Raw genomic sequence first — 23,540 nt, 5'->3', positions numbered from 1 at the left:
TGGTCGTAGCGGGCTCGAACGTTGCTACTTCGAGGACGTTTATCTCTCGCTGTTACATTGGAACGACTCGCTGATGACGACTTTAAACGAATAGAATACAAATATTATTTATAAACTCGTTATAAACGAGTGTTTTCCATCGAACGACGAGTTTGTTCTCTCACGAGTTCTTCCTCAACGGCTGTTTCGACTGAATGCATAAACGGAAACGAAACAAGTGGATTAAGTGCCAGTTATTGTGATTCTCATCCTGAAAATCTAGCAGCAGTGCGTGCATTTCATTTGGTTTTTCGTACCATTGACACGCGCGATGTCGCGTCGAGTGACGGGTGCGTGCGGCAAGTAAACAGAGTCGTCGCGCGTTCGTATTCGTGAAAAGATGAGCGAGAGGAACGAGCTCTGACGTTTAAATCTCTCAGGCTTTATTCGTCATTCGAGATCGTTATCGCTAATAATTTCTCGTCTGGTACATACCTGTTTCCGTTTTTTTTTTTCGTATCCCTTCTCACTCGCTCGCGCGTTTCTTCCGACGTTGTATATATTTAGACTGGGGAGTACGTGTCCCAGCAGGAGCACGTGTGTCTCCCTGAATTCTCTCGGCTTCCTGGAAGGGGATTCCCCGTTTCTTCGTAACCGAGCATTCTTTGCGTCGACTCATTTTTTTCTCGCTCCCACGCCGATGTTTGTTTCTCCCTCTCGATCTCGCGAGTGTCAGTGAAAAGTTCATCAGTGAACAAGGAAAGAAGGTTCGTTACAATCGTACGGAGTATAAACGGTGTTGTGCAATCGGCTTTATTTCGTTATCATCATGTCTTGCTGAAACGAAACTTCGATTAAATCATCGAGTCCGCGAGTATCAACAGCTGGATAAAGTACGAGGTTAGTGCCATTTTCAATAACACTCCATATACAACTGTCGCATCTCTGGGAAGCTGCGCTGAAAAAACAACTAAAACTCGATATTGACGTATGTAAATAAAAACAGCGCATTGCGTAATAATCGCATAGAATCGTTAAGCTAATAATTGCTCATCGAGAGACGTTGATAACGCTCGGTTTCCCTCGGATCGTTATTAATTGAATTGTCAGCACAAGAAACGAAACGATTTCCCATTTGAATAAATGCCTCCCTAAAAATGCGAGTAGACTTATGCATGAAAATATATGTAAACACATAGACAGACGTGCGTGTGTGTTTACACATTACGAGCGTACATTTCACAGTCCCGTTTGACGCGTGCTACTGTATTCATCATCGTTCCGCTGCCTGTGGAGATATATACTTGTTACGTAGGCGCAGGGGCGGGGGAGGCTCGCGCGAGAGTGCGAGCTGGACGGAGGAGCGAGCGGGCCGAGAGCTCTTCGAGCCTCGCATCAAGGGTCACCGTGGTACCGCGAGGAGGGGGGGAGCGAGAAGCGAGGTAAAAGGCAAGCGAGAAGAGGGAGCCGCGTGGAAGGGGACGGGGATGCCTCGAGCTCGGGTGCAAGGTGTTGGGTCTCTTCCTTTCTCGCTTCATCTTTTTTTCACATGTACAAACGTACGTCCGTGTGTGTGTGCGTGTGCGCGCGCGCGGTATAGGAAAGAGTCTAGCCCGAGAGTCGCGATGTGCAAAGTACAGCGCGATTAGGCGCCAGTGACGTCAGGCTAGACTGTTCGTCGCGCGGCCAGAGGTTTCCCCTGCCTCGCTCGGTGGGGGTCGGAGTCACGCGGAGCGGCAAGGGCCGTGGCAGCGGAGGGGAAGAGAAAGAGCGGGAGAAAGAGAGAATAAAAGATTCTCAACGTACGCGCGCACGTTCGCCGAGTTAGGCGTGTTGTATACCAGACCCCGGAGCGATAGTAAAATAATGAAAAATATCCGACATTTCTGCTCGCTCTTTATTACAATTCTCATCTCTTCCTAAACCTTTTTTCCTCCGCTCTCCCGCGTTATATGCTCCTTCCCGCTCCTCGGACTGTCATCGAAAAATCTCAGGCACTTGTCCTGCTCGATTTCTTCCGAAACTTCGAGCCCCTTGCACTTCCCTTGCGATACTGGAAATATAATAAATGCAAGCGCATTTACTCCGGTACATTTTCTCCCTCAACTCTCAATCGGCGAATAATTATCGATGAAAAAATAGGACAAAAATTGAAGCGCTCGTTTACCCCCTCCTGTTTTTTATTCCGACCCTCTCTCTCGTCTCTCAAAATAAGCGCACAAGCGAGTGAAACTTGTCATCGATCAAATGACTTCACACATTGCCATCGGAAAAATGCGTGCGGAGAATTCCTCGGTTTTAAAAATATGACTTAGCGCGGAGGGAACTACGGCGGAGGAGGAGCTCCAACTGCAGACGTTGGTCAATGTTTGGTAGGATTACGTTCACGTATGACTAACTGTCAGTTAAGTGTGTTAGTGGGAAGATATCGAGTGAACACGAGCCTGCAGTTCGTTACATACATATAAAGACGTAGAAATATATTCGCTCGTCGGTGCGTCCTGCTGGCTACGTCAGCACCGGTCGGACGGGATTTGCATAGCAAACAGATTGACGCGCTCGTAAGTGGATAACGAGTGAGCGCGAGCGAGAGGGGGCAGAGAGAGAAAGAGAGAGATTGGAGAGCAAGCGCACACGAGGTTTCGAGGGAGAAAGGAGTGGTGGACGACGACGAAACGAAGAAGCGGCGGGAGGGCGAGAGAGGAAAGGACGTGGCCGGCGGGGAGGGGGAAGAGAGGTGAGTCCCCCACGACACGTAGAGTTCAGAGAGACGGAGAAGAGTCTACGAAACGAAAGCGTGGACGACTGTACGACTGAGCGCGCGCGGGCTCGAGAGCGTGACGTTGAAACGAGTATCAAAGAAAAATAATCACGATAAAAGTGTTACGCGTGAGTGTATATATCGAAAATAAATATATTTATATTAATTCATACCTTTCTATCGAATGAATATCGATCGACGTTTTATTTTGGTTAGGGAAAAGTGAGGAAACGAATATCGAAATATATTCTCGTTATTATTGTCCACAACATGGCAATTAGTGATGTTGAGTTCCGGGGTGTTTTCCAACGCTATTCGTTCCGATGACGACGCGAGTGCTGCGAAATTACAGCGAGTCGAAGCGCGAGTTTGAGGAAATTTATTGAAAATAACTTCCGGCAACGTATCGACGCGTGCAACTCCCGAGGATGCTAAGCGCGTTTAAAGGGAGCGAATATTCTTGGAGATATTTGTAAACAAAACTGGAGTGGTGTGTACGGAATCGGCAGTTGGCTCGAATCGCAGTCACGTATGTTGCTCTTCCTAATGGGATACACACAGATCGTCCACCGGAAGAGGGATTATTGACGAGGAGAGGAGGAGGGGAGGTGACGACGCGAGGAAAAAATCGCTTGGGGTTTGTGTATGGGTTTTGCGCAATGCTTAGTGGCTCGGGCGGTAAACGAATAAAAAGTGTTGTGATAGATGAATAATAAGTACGAGTAAAGCAATGAGTACGTACATAACAGTAATGTGGACACGAGGAAATGATTTAATATTCCCTATCGTGTCTGAGAGGTGTACGCGGGAGATTCCTTCGTGACTCGTCGACCTCTCGACCAAAAGAAAGATCTCGAGAGGCCGCGAGACAGCGAGAGAGAGAGAGAGGAGCCAGATAGAAAAAGAGCGCGTCGAAGGTACAACAGAGCAGGGAGGCGGGCAAGTTTCACGGGAGAGGCCACGAGCCGCCGAGTGTTTGTGATTTTCTCGCTGCCTTTTTGCGTGTGTCTCTTTGACGTGTACAAGTCCCTCTCGTGTCGGTGAGTGTGCGTGTCTCTCAGTCCTCCGAGTGTGTATTCGTGTGCAAGTTTGGTGGCGCGAACCGCTCTCTCGATGGATCGAGATTCGTGTTACCGCGGAGGCTGCGAGAGGAGCGAAATCCTGGCTGCTGCTGCGACGATGGAGTAACAAGTGAGCGGCGGCAAAGCGGCGTTGCCATGACGACAGGTGAACCATGAGCCCCCGCGGCTTTTCCCTTCCCCCACGCGCCCCGGCGCTCCGCCGCGACTCTAACCCCACTTCTGCGCACGCGTTCTCGCTCTAATCCTCCCCCCCCCCCCCCCCGATTCTGAGCTCTTCACTCGCTCTCTCGCACTTGTTGGCCTCCGCGCTCGCGTTCTCTTTCTCGTATCACTCTCGCGTCCGTGACGTCGGGCCTCCTCGTGCTGGGGGCCTCGTCTCCTCTGCTCTTTCCTTGCGATCCCATACTAGGAACGCTCCAACTTGTCCCCTCCACCGTTGCTCCTCTCGTGATCTGACCCGTACTTCAAATACGAAGCGACACACTCACGCCCGACCGGCTAATCGCGGGTTATGAAGGCCGCGGGGTAACAAGGGTCACCGGTTTTTTTCTCCTCCGCTACTCTGTTTACACGCGAATTCTTTTCATTATGAATATTTGCGGCAATTTACTTCAGGTTTTAATGAATGGAGACGGAGCGTGTTTGAGAAAATTTCGTTTGCGGAGGACCTTGCGAGATCGCATGTTCGTTGAATAAGAATTTTTTGTTGATTTTTCTCGATTTGTACAAATTTTTTGTTATTTCTTTTGTGTGGGGAATTTGTGACGCATTTTGGACGGGTACTCGCGATAATGGATCGCGCTGCGACGAATTTTTTGTGCCACTCCATCGCACGCCCTTTTTCAACGATGACCCAAATCGCACAAAGAGTTGTGTACTACTTTTCACGGCGCTGCACGATCGCGAATCCCCGCTTTGTATGCACGTGCATTTTTAGACGAGCCAAAAAAACGAGCGAGGCTGCTCGTTTCCACAATATTTCACGAATCGTTGAGCATCGATTGATGATCCTGCCGGGATATTCGTTGCTCGTGATCGCGGTTACTCAAATGATTTTTAATAGGAACGAGCATCGAAATACTCGAACGCGCCAGTCTCCTTTGCGGTTGGAGAGTTCATCCAGAATTTGCCTACTTTCTCCTCCGCCGTCGCTCGTTCTTCGCGCCAACGACCCGATTCGTACTTCGCACACACATTCACAGTATATTTATTCATCTGCGACATCTCGACGTCGCTACAGTCGAATCTGCCAAAAAAACGTTTTTCCCCCCGGCTTACGGTCCCACGTAAATTCTGGCACGTGGTTCGGACCCTCGAGAAATTTTTTTTCACAACATTCCGCGGAGCAGCGCTCCAACCAACTTTTTCTTCGTTTCACTGTTAGCTTACGCACATACCTAGTCAGAGCGCTGACATTCCTGCCTCAAGAATGCCATCTATCGAGCTTAACGCGCCGCTTTTCTTCGTGTGTTTATATACAAAGGAGCGAGAAGGTTCCAATAGCGAGGACGTGTGATTTCCAGTGGCAGATTAACAGCTCGCGTTCAGAAATTCTGACACGCGAGAGAGAGAGAGAGAGAGAGAGGGAGAAACGCCAGTGAAAACAATGGGAATTCCGTGCAACCCGGCCGTGAACGTCCTAGGGCACGTAGACGCAGAGAAGCAAACGGGGTGCGTGACCCAATCACCCGTTCACCGCGCTCCTCGCTCTCGCCCCGCGCGCCGCCGATACCGACTCGCGATCTTTCCCCCTCCACTGCGCGCTTCCCAGGAGAAAGAGAGACAGCGCCGCTCGAGCGTGGCGGGGGTGGGGGGCACGAAAAACGCCGATTCGCCTCCGGACATACGCGAGAATCCCCCTCAGCGGATTAGCGGAGAGAGAAACCCGTCCGTAGACGCGCGCGCCGCACTCGCGTGGTGTGACTCACTTCCACAGGCGAGTCTCTATCGCGCTTTACTGCTTCGGGATTCTCCCGCGATTCTTCGCCGCGGCACCACTGTACGACTGTCGCACGCGGTTCAAAACTCCCGCGAATATAATTCTTCGGTTTGTCGTGTCGGTTCAGCGTCGCCTCCGCTCGCTTCGATTCAGCCTTCGACTAATTCTTTTCACAAACACTTTTCTCACCGGCAAAAAGAGTCTCCGTCGCTTTTCGCCTCCCCCTTTCGATGCTTTTGTTAACTCAATTACCTGCGATCGAAATTTCTGTGTTTTCTCAACCGATGAAGGGATTCTAACCGCCGTGCACGTGATTCGAAAGCATCGCGCTCAACACACGGTTCGTTGAGCTCGAATTCATCGCTCATTTATACATGCACGTATGCGAACGTATACTCGGGAATTCTCAAGTATTCTGCCCCGTATGTATTGTGTACACACTGCGTGTCTGGCCGGCGCTTCGCTTCGAGGAATCATCGAAAATTATCGCGGAAGTCGGTATCGCGTAAAATCGTGGCTTTTACGCAATAGACCATTTATTTTTCTGTCTTACACGTTCGTTTGTGTGCGTGCGTGTGTTTATGTACGTCGGTACGTGAAAGCAGGGTGATTAAGCGGATTCCCGCTCTTCGGTTTATCATTGTGTTCTTAAACTCGAAGACCGAGTGGTAAAACACTCGTAGGAAAGAAATGTGAATGAAGCGACGATAAAGAACGAATTTCGGCAGGAGCTTTATTTGATCAACGTTCAAACGTGTTTTCAAACGAGGAAAAAATGTATGAAATTACGCATTTTCATTTCGGTATCGCGTCCCGTAAAGTCGAAGACATCGAGCGAGAGGGAGAGTGGAAGGATTGCGATAAGCGACAGAGAAGCAAAAAGTTTGACACGAAAAAGCGCCTGAGTCACCACCGACTCCCGATAAGGTGCCCCCCGCCCCCCGCCCTCATATTTATCGCGACCTTATTCTTCAAAGTGGCAAAATTGTTCCCGAGGATTGGGGGACGACCCGAGGATCGATCTCCCATTTCGAATTTCCCAATTCTCCATTTTTATCCATCGCAAAGGTGGGCTCAATGGAAATAAGAAGGAAGAAAAAAACGGCGAACGGGAGAGCAGGAAAAAATGCGTTTACGAAATGACCGCGCGGCTCCGGAGGTACGTTGACCGAGTGACGGTGGCTCCTCCTCCCGGATGAAAGTGCTGTCGCGCGATTCGAGCGAGAAAGAGATCGACGAAAAAATAAGGAAAAGAAAAAACAAGACGCAAGCAACATGTGCCTTTCCTTGCTTCTTCTCGCCCCACTTCCTCATCGTCGAGTCACGCTTTTTCTCTCAACTCTCCGCGTATATACGAGCCTACAAGCATGTGTTTACTGTTGCGGTCGCCGTATATATTTATTATATGGACGCGCGTACACACACACACACACGCGCGCGCGCGCGCGCACACAAGAGCCAATTTCCGAGAACGGTCGAGATACCGGAGAGACGAGTTCTCGGAAATTCCCGAGACTGCAAACGTATATGTATTCTTATTTATACGTATACACGTATCTATGTGAGATTGGAAGCAACAAGCCGGACGTTAGTCGACGAAGAAAGTAGTGGGGAGAACGTACTTGAACCCAGTCACTCTCGCGACGATGATTTTTCTCACAGTCTTTCTCTCTCGCTCGTTCTCACAATACAACATTACGAGAGGGATCTCTCGCGCGAGCCTTTATTCCATTTTTCCTTTCTTTTGTTTTGTTCTTTTAATTCCTTTCCTCTTCCTCTCTTCATCGTTTCTTTCTGCCTCGCTTTCTCCATGTCGAATCCAGCGCGGAGAGGCTACGCCGAAAGGCGCTGGACTTCTCGGAATTCTCGAGCGACTTGAGCTTCGTACACGCGAATGCCTATTTACGTTTACGTGGAATTTTCGTGCATTATAACCGTTTACACGAATTTGCGGGCGTTTCAATGCCCGCGTGACGCAACGTCGCTCTTGCTGCGGCACACGACCGCGAGGCGAATTTTCAACGGAAGTTTCCAGTCACTCGAGTCTTGGATATGATTATGATTTTATCTATGCTTTCATACGCGTGCACGTTTCCTCCTGCGTCTTGGTCTATGATTTCATCCCGATTTATTAATATTTATCCCTCTGTTTATTCAACGCCGCATTTGCATCTCGACTTCAAGCCTCCCCCTCTCCGCAATTCACCGCTTCGATTTGGTACGTCTGTATTTTTAGTCCTCCGCGCGTGTTAAGGTAGTGCACCGCGCGTTTCACGGGCATACGTCGTATCCTCAATGGAGAGCCGCGATGTTGCCGTTTCATTCAATTCTCCTCTTCTCCCCACCCGCGGAAAACTCGTTTCTACCAACGTGTACTCGTGTTTTTCACTTTTGTATTCTCCTGCGCGAATAACCTTCGAAGACCTTTCGACGGGCAAACTTTACACGAGCTTGTCGTTCGCTCGGACGACCCGCCTCTCGTTGTTCAGCGAATTTCCGCTCTTTTTCAAACGTTCTTTAATCAGGGTCGGACTAAATTGGTGAATGAAAATTTGCCGATCAATCGTTTCAAAACAACTGGCTAACCTAACGAGCCTCCTCTTCGCGAGATTTAAGGCCTCGTGGAGCGACCGAAAAAGCGTGGTTTTCTTGATTTTTTTTCGACAAGAAAATAAATGTTTATTGAAAAACTGCGAACGAGATTCGTTGGTACATACGCGCGTGTACTTGTACAATTTTTTTGATCGAAAAATTTCTCAAAATGGCGCAACTCCAGCTGGATTCCCGTAGCACCTTTTTTGAGCATCAGTTGCGGTGGAAATGACAAGTAAAAAACTATTAATCCGGACGAAGGATTCGACATTTTAACCAAAAATACATTTTAACCAAATACAGCACGAAAGTGGAAACCTCCCGCTACTCGGTCTCGACTCTAAATCGACCGTTGGCACTGTCACATCGACCATGTTCGATCTCCGTTTGGGAGCTCGTTTATTTCACGTTTTTTTCTTTCCCATCGGTACGGAAGAATTTTTAACGACCGATACCGAGAGAAAATTGGCTTTTTTCTTCGCTTCGTGCCGACGAACGTTCGGCATGACGTCTGCGTCAGGTTTGACGAGTGGGGGGGGGGGGGGGGGGGAAATATCAACACTGAATACTTCGATAGCGGCATGAAATCATTCATTAGATTCCATTATTGGGATCTAACGTGGAGGCGTGGCCTAAATTTAATACGGCGCAAACGGGGGTGCAATCGTCCGTGTGAAGCTTCTATTTAAGGTATTACTGCGGATGGATAGCCCAGCCGATAAATTGTACCTGATCGGAATTTCCGTATTTCGTGATGCAATAAAAATCTGAAAAAATTCAGCAACATTTGGAAAGTTATGAACTAGAATTATCAATAATAATATTGCCCAAAAGTTATTAATAAATTGTTTAATAAAATAATTTTTTAACAATTTTACAGTAAACCCTTGTTTTTTTTTTTTTACGTATCGAATGTGCGCATTTCTCTGAATGCTCATGATTTTTTTCCGAATTTTCGTGGATTTTTGAAATTGCCTTTTTTAAATTTTGTAAGTGGCTCTATTTGTACATTTTTGATCCAGTAACCTTGAGACTTTTCAAAACTGATGGTAAATATGTCTTCTAAAACATATCTAAAATTCAAATTTTTTAAAATTTTTTCAAGAAATTTCAAAAATCCACGAAAATTCAGAAAAAATTCATGAGCATTCGGAAAAATACACACATTTGATTCGTAAAAAAAAAACAATAGGTCACCGAAAAATTATTGAATAATTAATTGTTTAAACAATTTTTTATTAACCTTCGGGCAATATTATTATTGATAATTGTTGTTCATAGCTCTCCAAATGTTGTTGAATTTTTTCAGATTTTTATTGCATCACGAAGTACGGAAATTCCAATCAGATATAATTTTTAGTCGAGCTATCCATCCAGTTATACACCTTAAATTTTTTTTTTCCTTTTTTGGATTTATTGTTGAATTTCGCCGAAAAACACTAATGTTAAATAATAAGTTTTGGTGAGCGATGCACCGCGGTTGTAGGTTGATAATTCATCACCGTGTGCCTCACAAATTTTGTGAGATCCCGATATTCAGGTATAATTTAACGGAAACGAAAATAAACGATTGATTATACTATTTATGACATTTATCGAATTTTCATAAAAATGAAAAAATGACACTCGTGTACGATCGAGCTCCGGGGCAACGAAAAAAGGGTATAAAGGTCGTGAATAACGCGAGAGGATCTCATTGTCGAATGATTACCAAATGAATATCTGTCAGTTTTGCACCGGGGAGAGTCATGCACCGAGTTTGCCCGGTTAATTAATTATGAATGGTAATTAATACGCTTGAAAATTCTCCGCTACCTCGAGAGAACGAGCGCATAAATGCACAAACGTCATTTGAACTGCTGAACTCGGCTATTTCCGGTTTTATTATTATATATGTATGCGAACGTATATATCGTGAGGTTTCAACCGAGCGGCAACAGTTTCCACTAATTAAATTAACGTTTTTCGAGCTACACTTCTCATCGAACGATCCTCCTTTGTCCAATGGAATTACTTTTATCAAGAATTTAAACGAAATTAAAGTATGATTTGTTTTGCAACGACAAAAAGGCGTGAGCGTCTGAAAAATGGAAGAGAGACTCGAAAAAATGTTGGTTTTTGTCTAAAAATAAATGAAAATCGATTCACCAACAATAGGGTATTACACCTTTTTTTGAAAACTGTTTTAAAATAATCCTGAGATATGACGCTGAAGTTTCCAACGTTGGAGTCCAACGAAATGATCGAAAAGAACTCTCCAATAATTCCAGCAATTCTCCTATTTTGTTCCCTGCCAAATTTGCGATTCGTAGTTTTTCAAGCTGCACCAACGATTCGTGAAATAAACAATTGGTGAATTAAAAACGTTTTTTTCGTTCATTTCGTTGGACTCCAACGTTGGAAACTTCAGCGTCGTTCCTGAGATCGCAATAAACCAGTAGAATTTTTATTTTAATTTTATAAGACCGGAAACTGTGTTGAAAACTATTTTTTATTTGTGATTTTCAATTTTCGCGCGGAAACGTTAGCCGCCATGTTGTTTCGGTTTGTGACGTCACTCCGTTGGTAAACAATGCAATTGCGAAAGACCAAGTAACAAGATTTGTGAAAATAATGAGTTATGATGGTAGATAATTGGTGTCTCGTGCCTGAATGCAATATTACAAGTGTAAAAATGCCACAAAAATTGTGGATTCATCGCCACCATCAACATATTTTTCATCGGTAGATTTGTACTTTCTGCTTTCACAAAACCGATTTCCATAATGCGATTTTAATCAAATGAATGATAAAAGTTCCACAAACGTGTACAATAACTTGTAAAATTTCAAAATAACACAGAGCTCACAATAACAATAACAATCTAGATTGTTTACTATCGGAGTGACGTCACGTTGGAATCCAATATGGCGGATGGCGTTTTAGACATTTGAAAAACGGATGAAAAAGGACGATTTTTAAAATTGAATTATAAAATTTACATTGCATTTTTACGAATAAACATTGACGTTTCTCGTTTACTTTTTACGAAATTTACCTAATCCTGCATTTTTATATATTTTTTGACATGGTGTAAAATACCCTATTTTGATTATTTTTAAGATAGCTTCTCGAGTTGAAAAACGTGGCTTAATAAACGTTGTTTTCGTAATTGCAGAGATTCAAACTGTGGCGATGACAGACCCACAGTTGACGAACAACAACAACAACAACAATAACAACAACAACAACAACAACAATAACGATGGAGAGCCAAAGTATTTGCACAAAAAGTTCAAAAAGATGGCGACGAGCGAGGCGTCGGCGCCGAGCGTGGTCGAGGCCAAAAAGGATACGACCAACAGTGAAAATACGACGACAGGAGCGTCTTCCGATATGAGCCGGAAACGCGACCTCCCCAAGGAGGTCGCCAAAGAGTCTTCCAGAACCACCGAACTCGGGTCTCCCGAGTCCGAGAGCGAACCGACCGAGTCACGTAAAACCGGATACGTTTGCCCTTACTGCAAACTCTCATGTGCCAAACCGAGTGTCCTACAAAAACACATACGTGCCCACACCAATGAAAGACCTTATCCTTGTGTTCCTTGCGGCTTCGCCTTCAAAACTAAATCCAATCTCTACAAACACTGCAGATCCAGGGCTCATGCACTCAAAATGGAAGGCGGTGATCCCAGTAAGGTTAGACACTTTTTATTTATTTTTTTCCATTCTCTTTCAATGGCGATTGGAAGAGAGGCGCTGTGTTGACTCGAGCAATCAGTTTTGTAATTCGTCGCCGTGATTTTTCAATCCGTTTAGTAGACGGCAGTTCAGATACTTGGAAATATTGAGCAGTTTCTTTTTTATTATTTTTTTTCATCAGAAATTTTGTATTTTATGCTCTTGCGTTCAAGATCGTGGTTCTTTGAGGATTTTTTCGAATCTCTTTGAGCAGACACGCCTTAAAAAGATCGTGAAAAAATGATTTTCGTAGAATTATTTTTAACCTTTGTAAAATGGGATTGCAGGTGTCAGAAGATTCGGATATAAGTTTGTCGGACAGCGCGAGCAACGGGACGGGAACGCCACCGCCACCGCCGCAAGCGACGACGACGACGACAACGACGACGACGACGACGACATCGACATCGACGGCGATGACAACGACGTCGACGAGCCAAGGATCGTCTGTGGCGAGCGTGAAAACTGTGAAAACCGGCAAAATATACAAACCGAAATTTCACACGGGTCTTCAGAGCGTGAGCAGCGGGGAAACGACGACGGAGATTTCGATGACGTCGGGTTCGTCAAACGGATCGACGAGTAGCAGCGCCGGTGGTGCTGCCGGGAGCGGCACGAAACCAAACGCCGAAAAATTGCAGGAACATATCGACAAAATAATAACGGATAATCAGGCAATCGTGGAGGCGATCGATCCGAGGCTACACAAACTTATGCAGAGACAGCAAAGCCTCGTGGAGACCAAAAATCTCAACAACAATAACAACAACGAGCAACCGTTGAATCTTTCGTCGATCGAGGAATCCTCGACGACGAGAAAGCGCTGCTACAGCGACAGTTTCGCTCAGGAAAAGAGAGACGTCACGAAAACCAATCCCGAGGGTTCGATAATAAAGGATTTACTGTTGAAATCACGTGGAGCAAGCGCCGAGGAGAATCCACTCGCGGAAAATGAAAACTTGGTTTGTTCATCGTGTAAAATCGCTTACACAAGCGCCGACAATCTCGAGGCTCATCGTCGATACTACTGTAAAGGAAGTTCTTCTTCCCCGAGCCCACGAAGGGCCGATTTTCAATTGGATCTCGATAAACGCGAGGATTACGAGAGCCCGAGGAGCTGCGATTACTACGGAGCTATTCAGCCCCTACCTTCGCCGGGACCGCTCCTAGGAAATACAAGACTCGTCGACGCCTATCCGACGCCAGCGAAAAAACAGCGGCCCGAATCCGTACCGACCAGCCTGCGATCCCTCGAAGAACTCTCCAAATATCCAAGACCGAATTCCCTCCAAATGTTCGGCGGAGAAGTTCGTATACTCGACAATTCCGGGGAAACTAAAACAATGAGAATCGAACCCCGACAAACGGGCTCACCCTCGAACGAGCATCTTGTTAACAATAACAAATGCGTCACCTCTGAAACATCCTCGATCGTCGTACGCTCGGGTCTGCACTCCGGCGGGACAATGCTTCACAAACCTCCCAACACACCAGTCACAAATTCCACTCCCAATTCCAGTATTTCACTTCCCAATACGCCCAAAATATTGGCTCCCATCATACCCAACATATCAACACCCAATCTCGCCCCTACAATGTCCTGCTACAATTATTTGGAGCCACATTTGAATCCACTCACAAATATCACTGCCTACAATCCCTTGACTCTGCCACAAGCTGGAATTGCGAGTATACTACACGCGGGTAAAGTCATACCGTACGTTCCCGGGATGCCCGGACCACACAGCCTCAATCCTAATTCCAACAATAACCTCGACATATCAACCGACCTTACGAGTCTCGAGACATCGTCCTCAACAACGACCTACAAGGTCATCCCGGGTCTGCCCGGTCTTCACGTTATCTCCCAACCGCTCGATCTCGCCAGTCCCGTTAGAGTACAAACCCCCAACATCCCCGGCATCCCCGGACCGACCTCCAACGGCCCGCATACCCTGGCAATTCCTCTCGATCTCGCGAGCAGTCCTGCCAAGGAAAATAAAACTAATTCGAAAAATTCCACCGATAATTCGAGGTCCACTTTACTCACGAGCCCCAAAATAATCACACCTAAAACGCCCACCTCGAATAACGACTTCTCCAACGTCAACGACAAATGGAGACTATCAAGGACTTGTTCGACACCGACTACGAACGAGTTTTCCAATAAAAATAGTAACGAGCTCGATCGCCATATCAAAAACAATCTCTCTCAGAAGTACACTTCTCTTCATGACAATCCGAGGGAGCGTAAAGAATTCACGTTCGATAAAAATTCGAAGATCGTCGAACCTTCTTCCTTCAATTTTAGCAACGGCGCCGATTCCAACAGTCGATCGTCGCCCAATTCTCACACCAAAAGATTTTCACCAAAAGGAACAGGGAGCGAGACCAGGAAGCGATCCTCGACCTGGAGCATCGCCGAGCTCGAGACTCCTAAATTCGAAGCTTCACCCTCCCCGACGAGCTCGTACAGCGCGCAGGACCACGAGAGATCGAGGATCGATCCGATGTCCGAAACAAAGTCAACCGTCTTAGAGCATTACACGAATTCCAACGGAATGAAACCTCGACTGGATTCGAGCTCTCAGGTTATCGTAACGAGCGTCGAAACTCATAAAACTACATATTTTCCCGGTAAAAATACCGGGGATCTTACCATCAAGCTCGATCGTCCGGAAATCAAAGTCAACGGCAACGATCTTGCTTCCAAAATCGAGAGGCCCGAAATAAAAGCCGACGAAGATACCGCCCCCGAGGAAACGAGCACGAAATTCCTTAGACCGACCTCGCTGCCCTTGAAACCTGGTACTTTTACTCCTAAACGCCACCACGGTATTACACCGACAGCTAATACCTTGCCTCTCATCAGCCCCGAGACTCCAAGACCCAAAAAATCCTACGGCCAACTTTATCTCAACGGACACGCTTACACTTACCTCGGTCTCAAATGTTCAACTCGCGTTTTCTACTGCACCGTTAATCGGCCGCAACCCATGTACGTCACTCAACAACACGGTTTGTCGATGTACTCTAATTGGAAAATTTGTAAAGAAACTCCACCCGACCTCGACATGGCGCACTACGACTCCAGACATCGTCCACCCAATTATACCGTCGCATGGAAAAAACAGGACGATATTCTAACCCACTCGTCGTATCGACCCACCACACCGACGAGCCCTGATAGCGGCCTCGAGAGCGATACTCAGGAAAAAACTCGAAGAGTCAAAATTTTCGATGGAGGCTTCGAGAGCAACGAGGATTACACTTACGTTCGAGGCAGAGGTTTGTCTTATTCTTGTTTTTATTGGACCATTCCTCTCCCAGTTAAAAACTGTTGATTATTTCTTCATTTCTTATAAATGTTTCTTCAGTTGCTTGTTCATTATTTTGTAACGATACTGGAGCCTGAGAATCGTAGAGTTAATTTAATTTAATTTTTTTTTTTTTTTTTTTTAACAAGGTCGGGGTCGTTACGTATGCGAAGAATGCGGCATTCGGTGTAAGAAACCATCGATGCTGAAGAAACATATCAGAACTCACACGGACGTTAGACCGTACACTTGCAAACATTGCTCGTTCAGGTAAAATATATTTTTATAACACTTGATTGACTTTTATTGGTCCAGATATGCCAGAAATTGAGAATTTTTATATTGATTTAAAAAATTATTTTGCAGCTTCAAGACAAAGGGCAACTTGACGAAACACATGAAATCAAAAGCTCACTACAAAAAGTGCGTTGAATTGGGAGTAACGCCGGTGCCAACGTCCGTATGCGACGAGAACATAGACAAAGAGGCGATAGCACGTTTGGTAGCGGGTGGTGGAAACGCGGATGACACGTCGGACGAGGACGAGGAAAGTGATGTGGAGGAGAGCGACGAATCGGGCAGCGAAGAGCAGGAAGCAGCGCAGAGTCTTTTGAGTCTTTCTCAGAGAAGCTCGAACCGAATTCCTGGACTTTTGCCGAGCGGGAGACCGACGACTTACCCTTATGCGATGAGCTTGGCTTGCGTGACGACGAGCAGCAGCTCGTTAACGTGTCTAAGCGGAGGAACCATGGCGACGACGGCATCAACGACGACGATGAATGTCATAACGACCACGACGACGTCGGCGACGACAATGATACAAAGCGGCGAACTGTCAAATCGTTATTACTTCCCGTCAACGCGCTCTTCGACCGTTGAAGAACGTCGCGACAGCGTGATTCGTTCGTCAAAAAGCGGTGAAGATTCCGACGTTGAAATCGAAGAAACAGCCGAGCCGGAAACGCGGATTTCTGCTCAACCGATGGATCTCACGACGAGCAAAACTCCGTCGCAAATAATCGGGAATCCGAGGCCTCTTACCAACGACATTCTTACCCCGGTTTCTGAGCCCGTCCTCATGCAGACGATCGTTCAAACGATGGAACGCTTGCCCTTGCAATCAACCAGGGAATGGAAACCGGACGCCGACGGTCAAATGCTTCAAGCCTATCTCACCGAACGTCACGTTATGGACAGTAAAATGAAACAACAGTATCGTGTGGGAAATACTAAAATGGATAAACATAATCAACCTGATAATTATGGGAAAAATGTTGACTTCGTGAACTCCCGAAATACCGACTCGAGCAGCACACCCACCGTAACTTACACCAATCCAAGCAGGCTTCACCAGAATTCACTCGAAACGAGAATGATGAAAAATATCTCGAAACAACACACCACGGAAGACATTAAAATGGAAATAAGAGAAAAAATTTATCAACACAACGGTGTCGCTATCGAGAGACGACCATTCGACATCGAATCACTTCACATCGACAAAGATAACAGACACGAAAATAACGATCCACGTGTTTTCAATCCCGCGGCAACACGAGCCAACGAACATCATCCGATCATGACTAAAAACAACCTCGAACGCTCAAGTTTTCAAATGGAACCTGGACGCACAACTCCTAGCTGCCCCGATCGTCAATCCCCCAGAAATTTCAATTCTGATGTCAACAACAGAATTTTCAGCGTCTCTCAACCACCGAAGAACGAAATCGATCGAGATTCCATCTTCAAAAGTATCAACGAGATCGAGAGACCTCGAGACTCCGCGATCAAGAATTATCGCGAAATCAGATCACACGAATCGCCAACAGAAGTCAGAATTCTTTCCAGTCCCGGCTCGAGGTGTCACGAGAACGGCAACTCCCGACCTCCCAGCAGAGAAATGAGAAACTCCGCCCAGGACTATCGAGCTCAGACTTGTTTCCACGACTTTGCTTCACGATCATCTAGTCAAGAGTTCAAACTTCCTCCTCAGGAGTTGAGACCACCGAGTCGCGAATTCAAATCTCCTCTTTCCGATTCACGAACTGCTGAGCTGAACAACGTCGTTGTTGAACAATCGCGTCGACCCAGCATCAACGACGTTCGTTCACCGAGTCGTGACCAACGCAACGATCATCATCGAAATCCTCACGATATCCCGAGAAACAATTTTGATAGTCAAGCCAATTCGCAACACGAAACCAACAAATTTCACGATCTTTCGAGAATCCAAGCCTCAATCGAGACCAGAAATTCTGAACTTGCTGAAATGAAACGTCACGAAATGGAGAGGACCAAACAGAGCATATCCGAAAGTGTCAAACACACTGTCGCCAGGAAAATGGTTGTTGGTGGACCCGGCTTCAGATCACCCTCCCCACCAGGTGGTAGCAACAAACCTCAGGCTGAATTTTTGCAACCTTCTGCCGGACCTGCTCCTAACTATGTCAGGTATTGCTATTGCACACGTCAAATTGCAGTAATCTTTTTAAGCGTGGTAGTAGCAAACAGGAAAATTTAAAAAACAATCTCCAACGTTTGTTCTTTATAATTCATGAAAATTTAATTTATTTTCAATAACGAAAAACTCATTTGAGCTTAATAAGTTACAATTTGCAATGAATTTTGAAAATATGTTTTTCATATTTCCTTTTTACTTCGCAGTGTGACCGAAGATGGCCGAAGTGTTTGTGGCATTTGCAACAAAGTATTTAGCAAACCGAGCCAGCTCAGATTGCACATAAACATTCATTACTTCGAAAGGCCATTCCGGTGTGAGAGTTGTGCCGTGTCCTTCAGGACAAAGGGGCACTTGACCAAGCACGAACGATCGGTTTCCCATCATAACAAGGTGCGTGCTGAATAATTTATCATTTTTTCATTCCAATATAATTTCTTTCAGATTTTGCAAATCTTTTTTTTTTTTTCGACTACAATTTTCGTTTTCAGGTTAGCATGACTTCCACCTTCGGCGCTGCAACAACGAGCAATCCCAGACCGTTCAAGTGCACGGATTGTAAAATCGCCTTCCGGATTCACGGACATCTTGCCAAACACTTGCGCAGCAAAATGCACATCATGAAACTCGAATGTTTGGGCAAACTTCCCTTCGGCACTTACGCCGAAATGGAACGTTCCGGTGTTAATCTTAATGATATCGATACCACCGACTGTGATAATAGTTTAACTAGTCTCCAGGTACGTTATTTTTCAAGTCATTAGTTATTTTGACTTCTAGCAGTTTATTTTCTCGTCAGTGGATTCAATAGCATTGAAAGCTCTGATCATTTTTTAGAATCGAATTATCGTGAAACAATTCTGAAAAACTAGCTCTCCAAACACTTCTTCTACGTCGTAGAGACGGTGATAAGTTCAAATATCAATATTTTTGAGTCGATTTGTTTTGAGAAGACAATTCAAATTGTGCGCTACAACAATTAAAAAATGAAAAGAATCATTCTTGAAAAGAGGAAAACTTTGAAAATTAATGATACGCAAGCCCTTATTAAAACGTGTTGTGTAACGTTTACAGATATTGGCGCAGAAGCTTTACGAAAAAGATCCCAGCAAAATGGGCCAATGGGATGCGGAGATGTTGCCACATCAGGGTGCGAGTGGTGGGGAAACTTCATCGGACGAGGGTGAGCCAATACCCGGTCACAATTTGCACCAATACGGTCCACAACAGATGAATAATCAGGAAATTGAAAATTCGCGTGCATATCACATGCCCATGTTGGTGGGCGACGACCAAAAATCTTTGAACGAGACTGGTCGCATTGTAAATACGCATTACATCGTTAATTCGCAACAGCAGCAGCAACAGCAGCAAAGACTTGATTACAGTAGAATACAGGATAATCACGAAAATCTACGGGTCGTTGACGAGGAAACATCGTCGTTGCATCCTTACAAGTGCCAAATTTGTTCGTTTACCGTGAGAAGCGTGAACGAGCTACAAGTTCATTGTTTCGTCGAGCACAACGGTGACCCTCAAAAACTAAAAACTTCTCAATCTCATCAAAACGAGCAACAACACCCAAGAGATAGCAAAGACCATTTTCATAAACGTATTAATGAAGAAATGAGCCTCGTACGCGGGGATGAAAAAATCAGGAGAAAGAGCGAAGATTCATAGTGCCAAATTTACGCAGCCAACGCTGCGTCTCTTTTGTTCAATATTTTCAACCGACGTTGATTCCCGTACACGTTCGTTTAACACAAATCGAAAAAATCTCAACTTCTTCCACGTGTGAACGGAAACGGGCTTTAATCGACGTACAAAATGTGACGTTAAGTCCTGTTGTTCGAGGAACTGTTTGATAATTTTATAACACAAATTTTTATCGACAACCAGTGTGAAACGTGGTGTAAATCCACGTGATGATAAGTCAGTGAAAAATCGTGACGATATTTGAGAATCTACGAATTTTTTAAATCTTTCATCGAACTCCGAAGTGTTTTTCTTCCCTTGACGATCGAGAAATTAATATTTATATACAAATTTTAATTCTAATCGTAGACTTTAATTTAAGGTGCAATTGACTGGTATGTGATTCTGAATTTAAAGTGCAAATGTTGCGTGCAAACTCGAAGAGTATTTCAAATATTACGAGGTAATATTATACATACACATATAGATGTATATAAATAGAAATATACACTGTGAAATATATGTAAATACATTGAAATATCGTCAATATATAAAGTATGTATAAAACGATTACATACGGATTCGTCTGATATCCAGAAAAGTGCGATCAGCTATCGCTCAAAATTGTTGCCACGATGTGGGAAGCCCCCAAAACTTTGTGATTTTGTGAATGAATTGAATCATTTCCCAAACGTGAAAGCATAAAAAATTATCCTCCCATATGGAAACGTGAATGTTATTTGCTGCCTGATTCATCAATTCTTGTAAACTTTCATGGGAAATCGACAAAAGACTCTTCCTCTGAAAAGCTTTTTGTCCATTTGTAAATCTCGTGATCCACGAAAACTTGAAAAATATTTATATTCAATGACAAATCAGGCGCTCAAGCACATTACGTCTTTCCTATTTCATAATCATACCTCGATAATCATTATTTGTACCTTAATGTGCTTAGGACGACGATTGCAAATATTCAGTTAAACAAGAATAGACAAAAATCATTGAAAGAAGATAAAGACCGCACAATTATATACGAGGTCAAAACTGAAAACATGTGAAAGCGTCAGAAGGTTGTTGCCAAACGATATCAATGTAGAATAGAAATGAAAGAAAAGAAGTAGAATTCGGTGTAATAATCCCGTTATAATTCGATCAAATGAATCCAATCACAAAAACAAAATATTTAAGAGCTTCCAAGATGTGTATGCGTGCATGTGTCCAAAATGCTGAGTCAACGTTCTATTATTCAACGTTCTAAATAATTGATTTACTGTTTGATCATTTTGAACGATAGGAGAAAAGTGAAAGCACGGCGCTACCGAACGGTTGCTTTCTCACGCCTAATATGATTCTCAAAAACGTAAATTGTGTGAATAAGCAGAAAGGAGATGATATTTTTATTTATAAATTTTATGCGATATTTTCACGAAGCGCCAAATTACATATCAAATTATTCTAATTGTCAAGGCGTATTATCGCTGTGTTTTTTCATCGATTCGAATGTATAAATACTCGAATATTTATATAATCGAAATCGCAACTGTGAATAAATTCATGGGTTTCAATTGGGAAACTTAATTAATCATGGGTTGAAAAGAAAATTAAAAGTGAGAGGAAGAACTATTGTCAAAGTTATTTTTTTGTCTTCCGTTCCTCCGGTGATACAGTTGCGCTTGAATTTTGTGATGTTATTACTTATTCGTCCCCGATCCCTGTTTGACTTTGCGTAGAACGCTGGCTCGGCTGCTTCCAGACTCAGTATTAGAAAGTCTTGAAATTCATCGAGCGATCAAGTTCTGTTTTCCTGGGGTTTTTTCCTGTTTTTTCTTTCTTCCATCGCTCGATCGAACCATCACAATTCTACAATTCGATCGTAAGCCTCCCCCCCCCCCCCCCCCCCTCCCCGCTCTCCTGGTGGTGTCATCGATTTTTGATGTTTTAACGAAAAAATCTACTAAACGCGTCTGTGCCCCTATTTTTATGAGTAATTTCAATTTTGTATATCCACGCGCGAAAAAAATGCAAGAGAAATAAAAAAAAATTGGAAAATAATCGACACGACAGATCGCACGGTCTTGTATAATTTTATATATGTATCATAAGAAGTTTTAGATGTTTAGAATTTTATAAAAATATACCAGAGATCTAAGGACGCTTAACGATTGTCATACAGAATCTGCGACTTGGATCTTGAGCAAATGAAAATTTATGGTGATTCAGTACACTGAGAATACGAAGGAACAGATAAACTTTCATTGGAACCAAAATATGGCTTTTTTGCCAATCAATATCAGAGTATGGGACCGCAGCAAGATTTTATAAACATGCGTGTATGTATTATAAACAATATACATATATATGCTTAATTGTAGTAAACATCTTTTACGAATGATCGGCAAGATCTGTTGTCTGTCTGTCGTTGTTGATAACTATTCTTCCTGATTCTGTAACTCTGTTAAACTATTAACGAGAATGTAATTTATTTATTGTAAATAAAAGACAAAAAATATATTGGCTAAAACCTTACAACTCTTGTTTTAATGCTTATCGACATATAATTCTTCAACATTCTTCTATTCGAAGTAAGTTCAACATGGCACGAGGTTGAATATAATTGATCGACGATTGAAAAAAAAAATATTTACATTTATTCAGTTCAGAAATAATAAATACATAATTTCAAGGCATTTCGATGATTCTCAATCCATTTTTATTTGATGATCCAGATTTTAACGAGCATCAAATACTACAACTGTTGATAAATATTAAGGAAATCATAGTGATTTGGTGGCTGTATGATTGAAGAAAAAGTAATTGTTTGTCTTAAATTAATAATTGTTTCTTCATGTCTATTGGGAAAGAAAAGGATACGACGCTTGGTCCGCTTTTTGTACATAATACGATAACCACATTCTCGACAACGAATAGGATCTCTGGGACGTATTTCATTGTCGTGATGACATTCTGAAACGAGGATATAAATTGATAAAAATAATATTTCCTGAATATTTGTGAATAGTTTTTTTAAATTTCAAGTAAAAGTGAGGTTAAGTTTAATGGTTCAGTTTTCCAAGTGAAATATTGTAATCTGTGACTAACCTCCACAAATGTAAACCATCGCTTGTTTCGGAGCTGAATCGGCTTTGCTTGATTCCATTTTTGAGATATTTTCAGTTGACAAAAACAGCAAAAAAGTATTGAAACGTTCGACGTATGTGTTACAATTTACGACAAAACATCACCATGCTGATTAACGCGAGGGTTCAGGAGAGGGAAATAACTAGAGAACTCAATAGACGTTTTATTGATTGACAACGCAAATTGTTTATTTTTTTGTTGATTCAATGTAATTATTTTTTTGAACATCAAAAAAATATCTATAACATTCGTGGTTCATCTGTTTGCACTTTTTATCATTAGAGAAATTTTTATTGGAAATGTTCGAAAAAACGCTCAATTTGTTTTGACGCCTACGCCATTGATCACATGTGAGGAAATCATGTCATGATTTTGAAATCTCATTACGTTTCACCAGTGAAAAAAGGAGCTCCCCAAACATTAATTATCCAAGCCCAATCGATCTAATGCTCCTAAAAGAAAAAAACGTATTTTATCGATTATTTTTTGTTAGCAAACGTATATAATTTTCATCTAAATTTATTTGCGACGCAATAAGGTCGTGGTCATGAGTGCAAAAAGAGTATCAGCAAAAAGCTCCAAAAAAGTTAGCACGACTTTTCATCAGCAAAATCATAAAATCATAATCGAAATGAGATTAAAAACAAAGGGAAATAATTCTCTATATTGCGTTTGTGGAATTGAGAATGAAAGATTGAAAGAAGGAACATTCAATCTTAGTACGCAATAAAACATGTTCAAGTCTGTTTCAATCAGCGAAGAAGCTCCATTGTAGACATCGCCGCGGGAACATCATATTCAAGGGAGTATGCTGCAGAATGAGAATCACTGTAGTAGAGAGCCGAAAGTTTCCCCGGCA

At 43.6% G+C, this 23,540-nt stretch overlaps 1 protein-coding gene across 5 annotated transcripts; it reads left to right on the top strand.

Moving 5' to 3' along the window:
- The first annotated feature begins 595 nt into the window (after positions 1-595).
- Positions 596-22,069, top strand: shn (schnurri). 5 transcript variants are annotated; one of them, XM_043429381.1, is made up of 8 exons: positions 596-879; positions 11,511-12,031; positions 12,361-15,361; positions 15,540-15,660; positions 15,757-17,841; positions 18,055-18,241; positions 18,340-18,588; positions 18,923-22,069. In XM_043429381.1, exons 2-8 carry the CDS (start codon positions 11,528-11,530, stop codon positions 19,526-19,528), a joined length of 6,753 nt encoding a protein of 2,250 aa, XP_043285316.1. In that variant the 5' UTR covers positions 596-879; positions 11,511-11,527; the 3' UTR covers positions 19,529-22,069. The 5 variants fall into 5 exon arrangements, with proteins under 5 accessions (XP_043285316.1, XP_043285314.1, XP_043285312.1 ...); XM_043429379.1 differs by lacking the exon at positions 596-879 and adding an exon at positions 2,771-3,377; XM_043429377.1 differs by lacking the exon at positions 596-879 and adding an exon at positions 3,392-3,967.
- Positions 22,070-23,540: the final 1,471 nt, after the last annotated feature.

The sequence above is a fragment of the Venturia canescens genome, chromosome 9 (assembly GCF_019457755.1).
Source record: "Venturia canescens isolate UGA chromosome 9, ASM1945775v1, whole genome shotgun sequence".
NCBI lineage: Eukaryota > Metazoa > Arthropoda > Insecta > Hymenoptera > Ichneumonidae > Venturia > Venturia canescens.
This window is presented reverse-complemented; position numbering and strand designations above follow the sequence as displayed.

Excerpts from the sequence above, each read along its gene's own strand:
- shn (XM_043429377.1), top strand. Across the intron at positions 15,362-15,539 it reads CACTTACGTTCGAGGCAGAG|GTCGGGGTCGTTACGTATGC; the intron begins GTTTGTCTTATT and ends TTTTTTAACAAG. Across the intron at positions 18,589-18,922 it reads ATAGTTTAACTAGTCTCCAG|ATATTGGCGCAGAAGCTTTA; the intron begins GTACGTTATTTT and ends TAACGTTTACAG.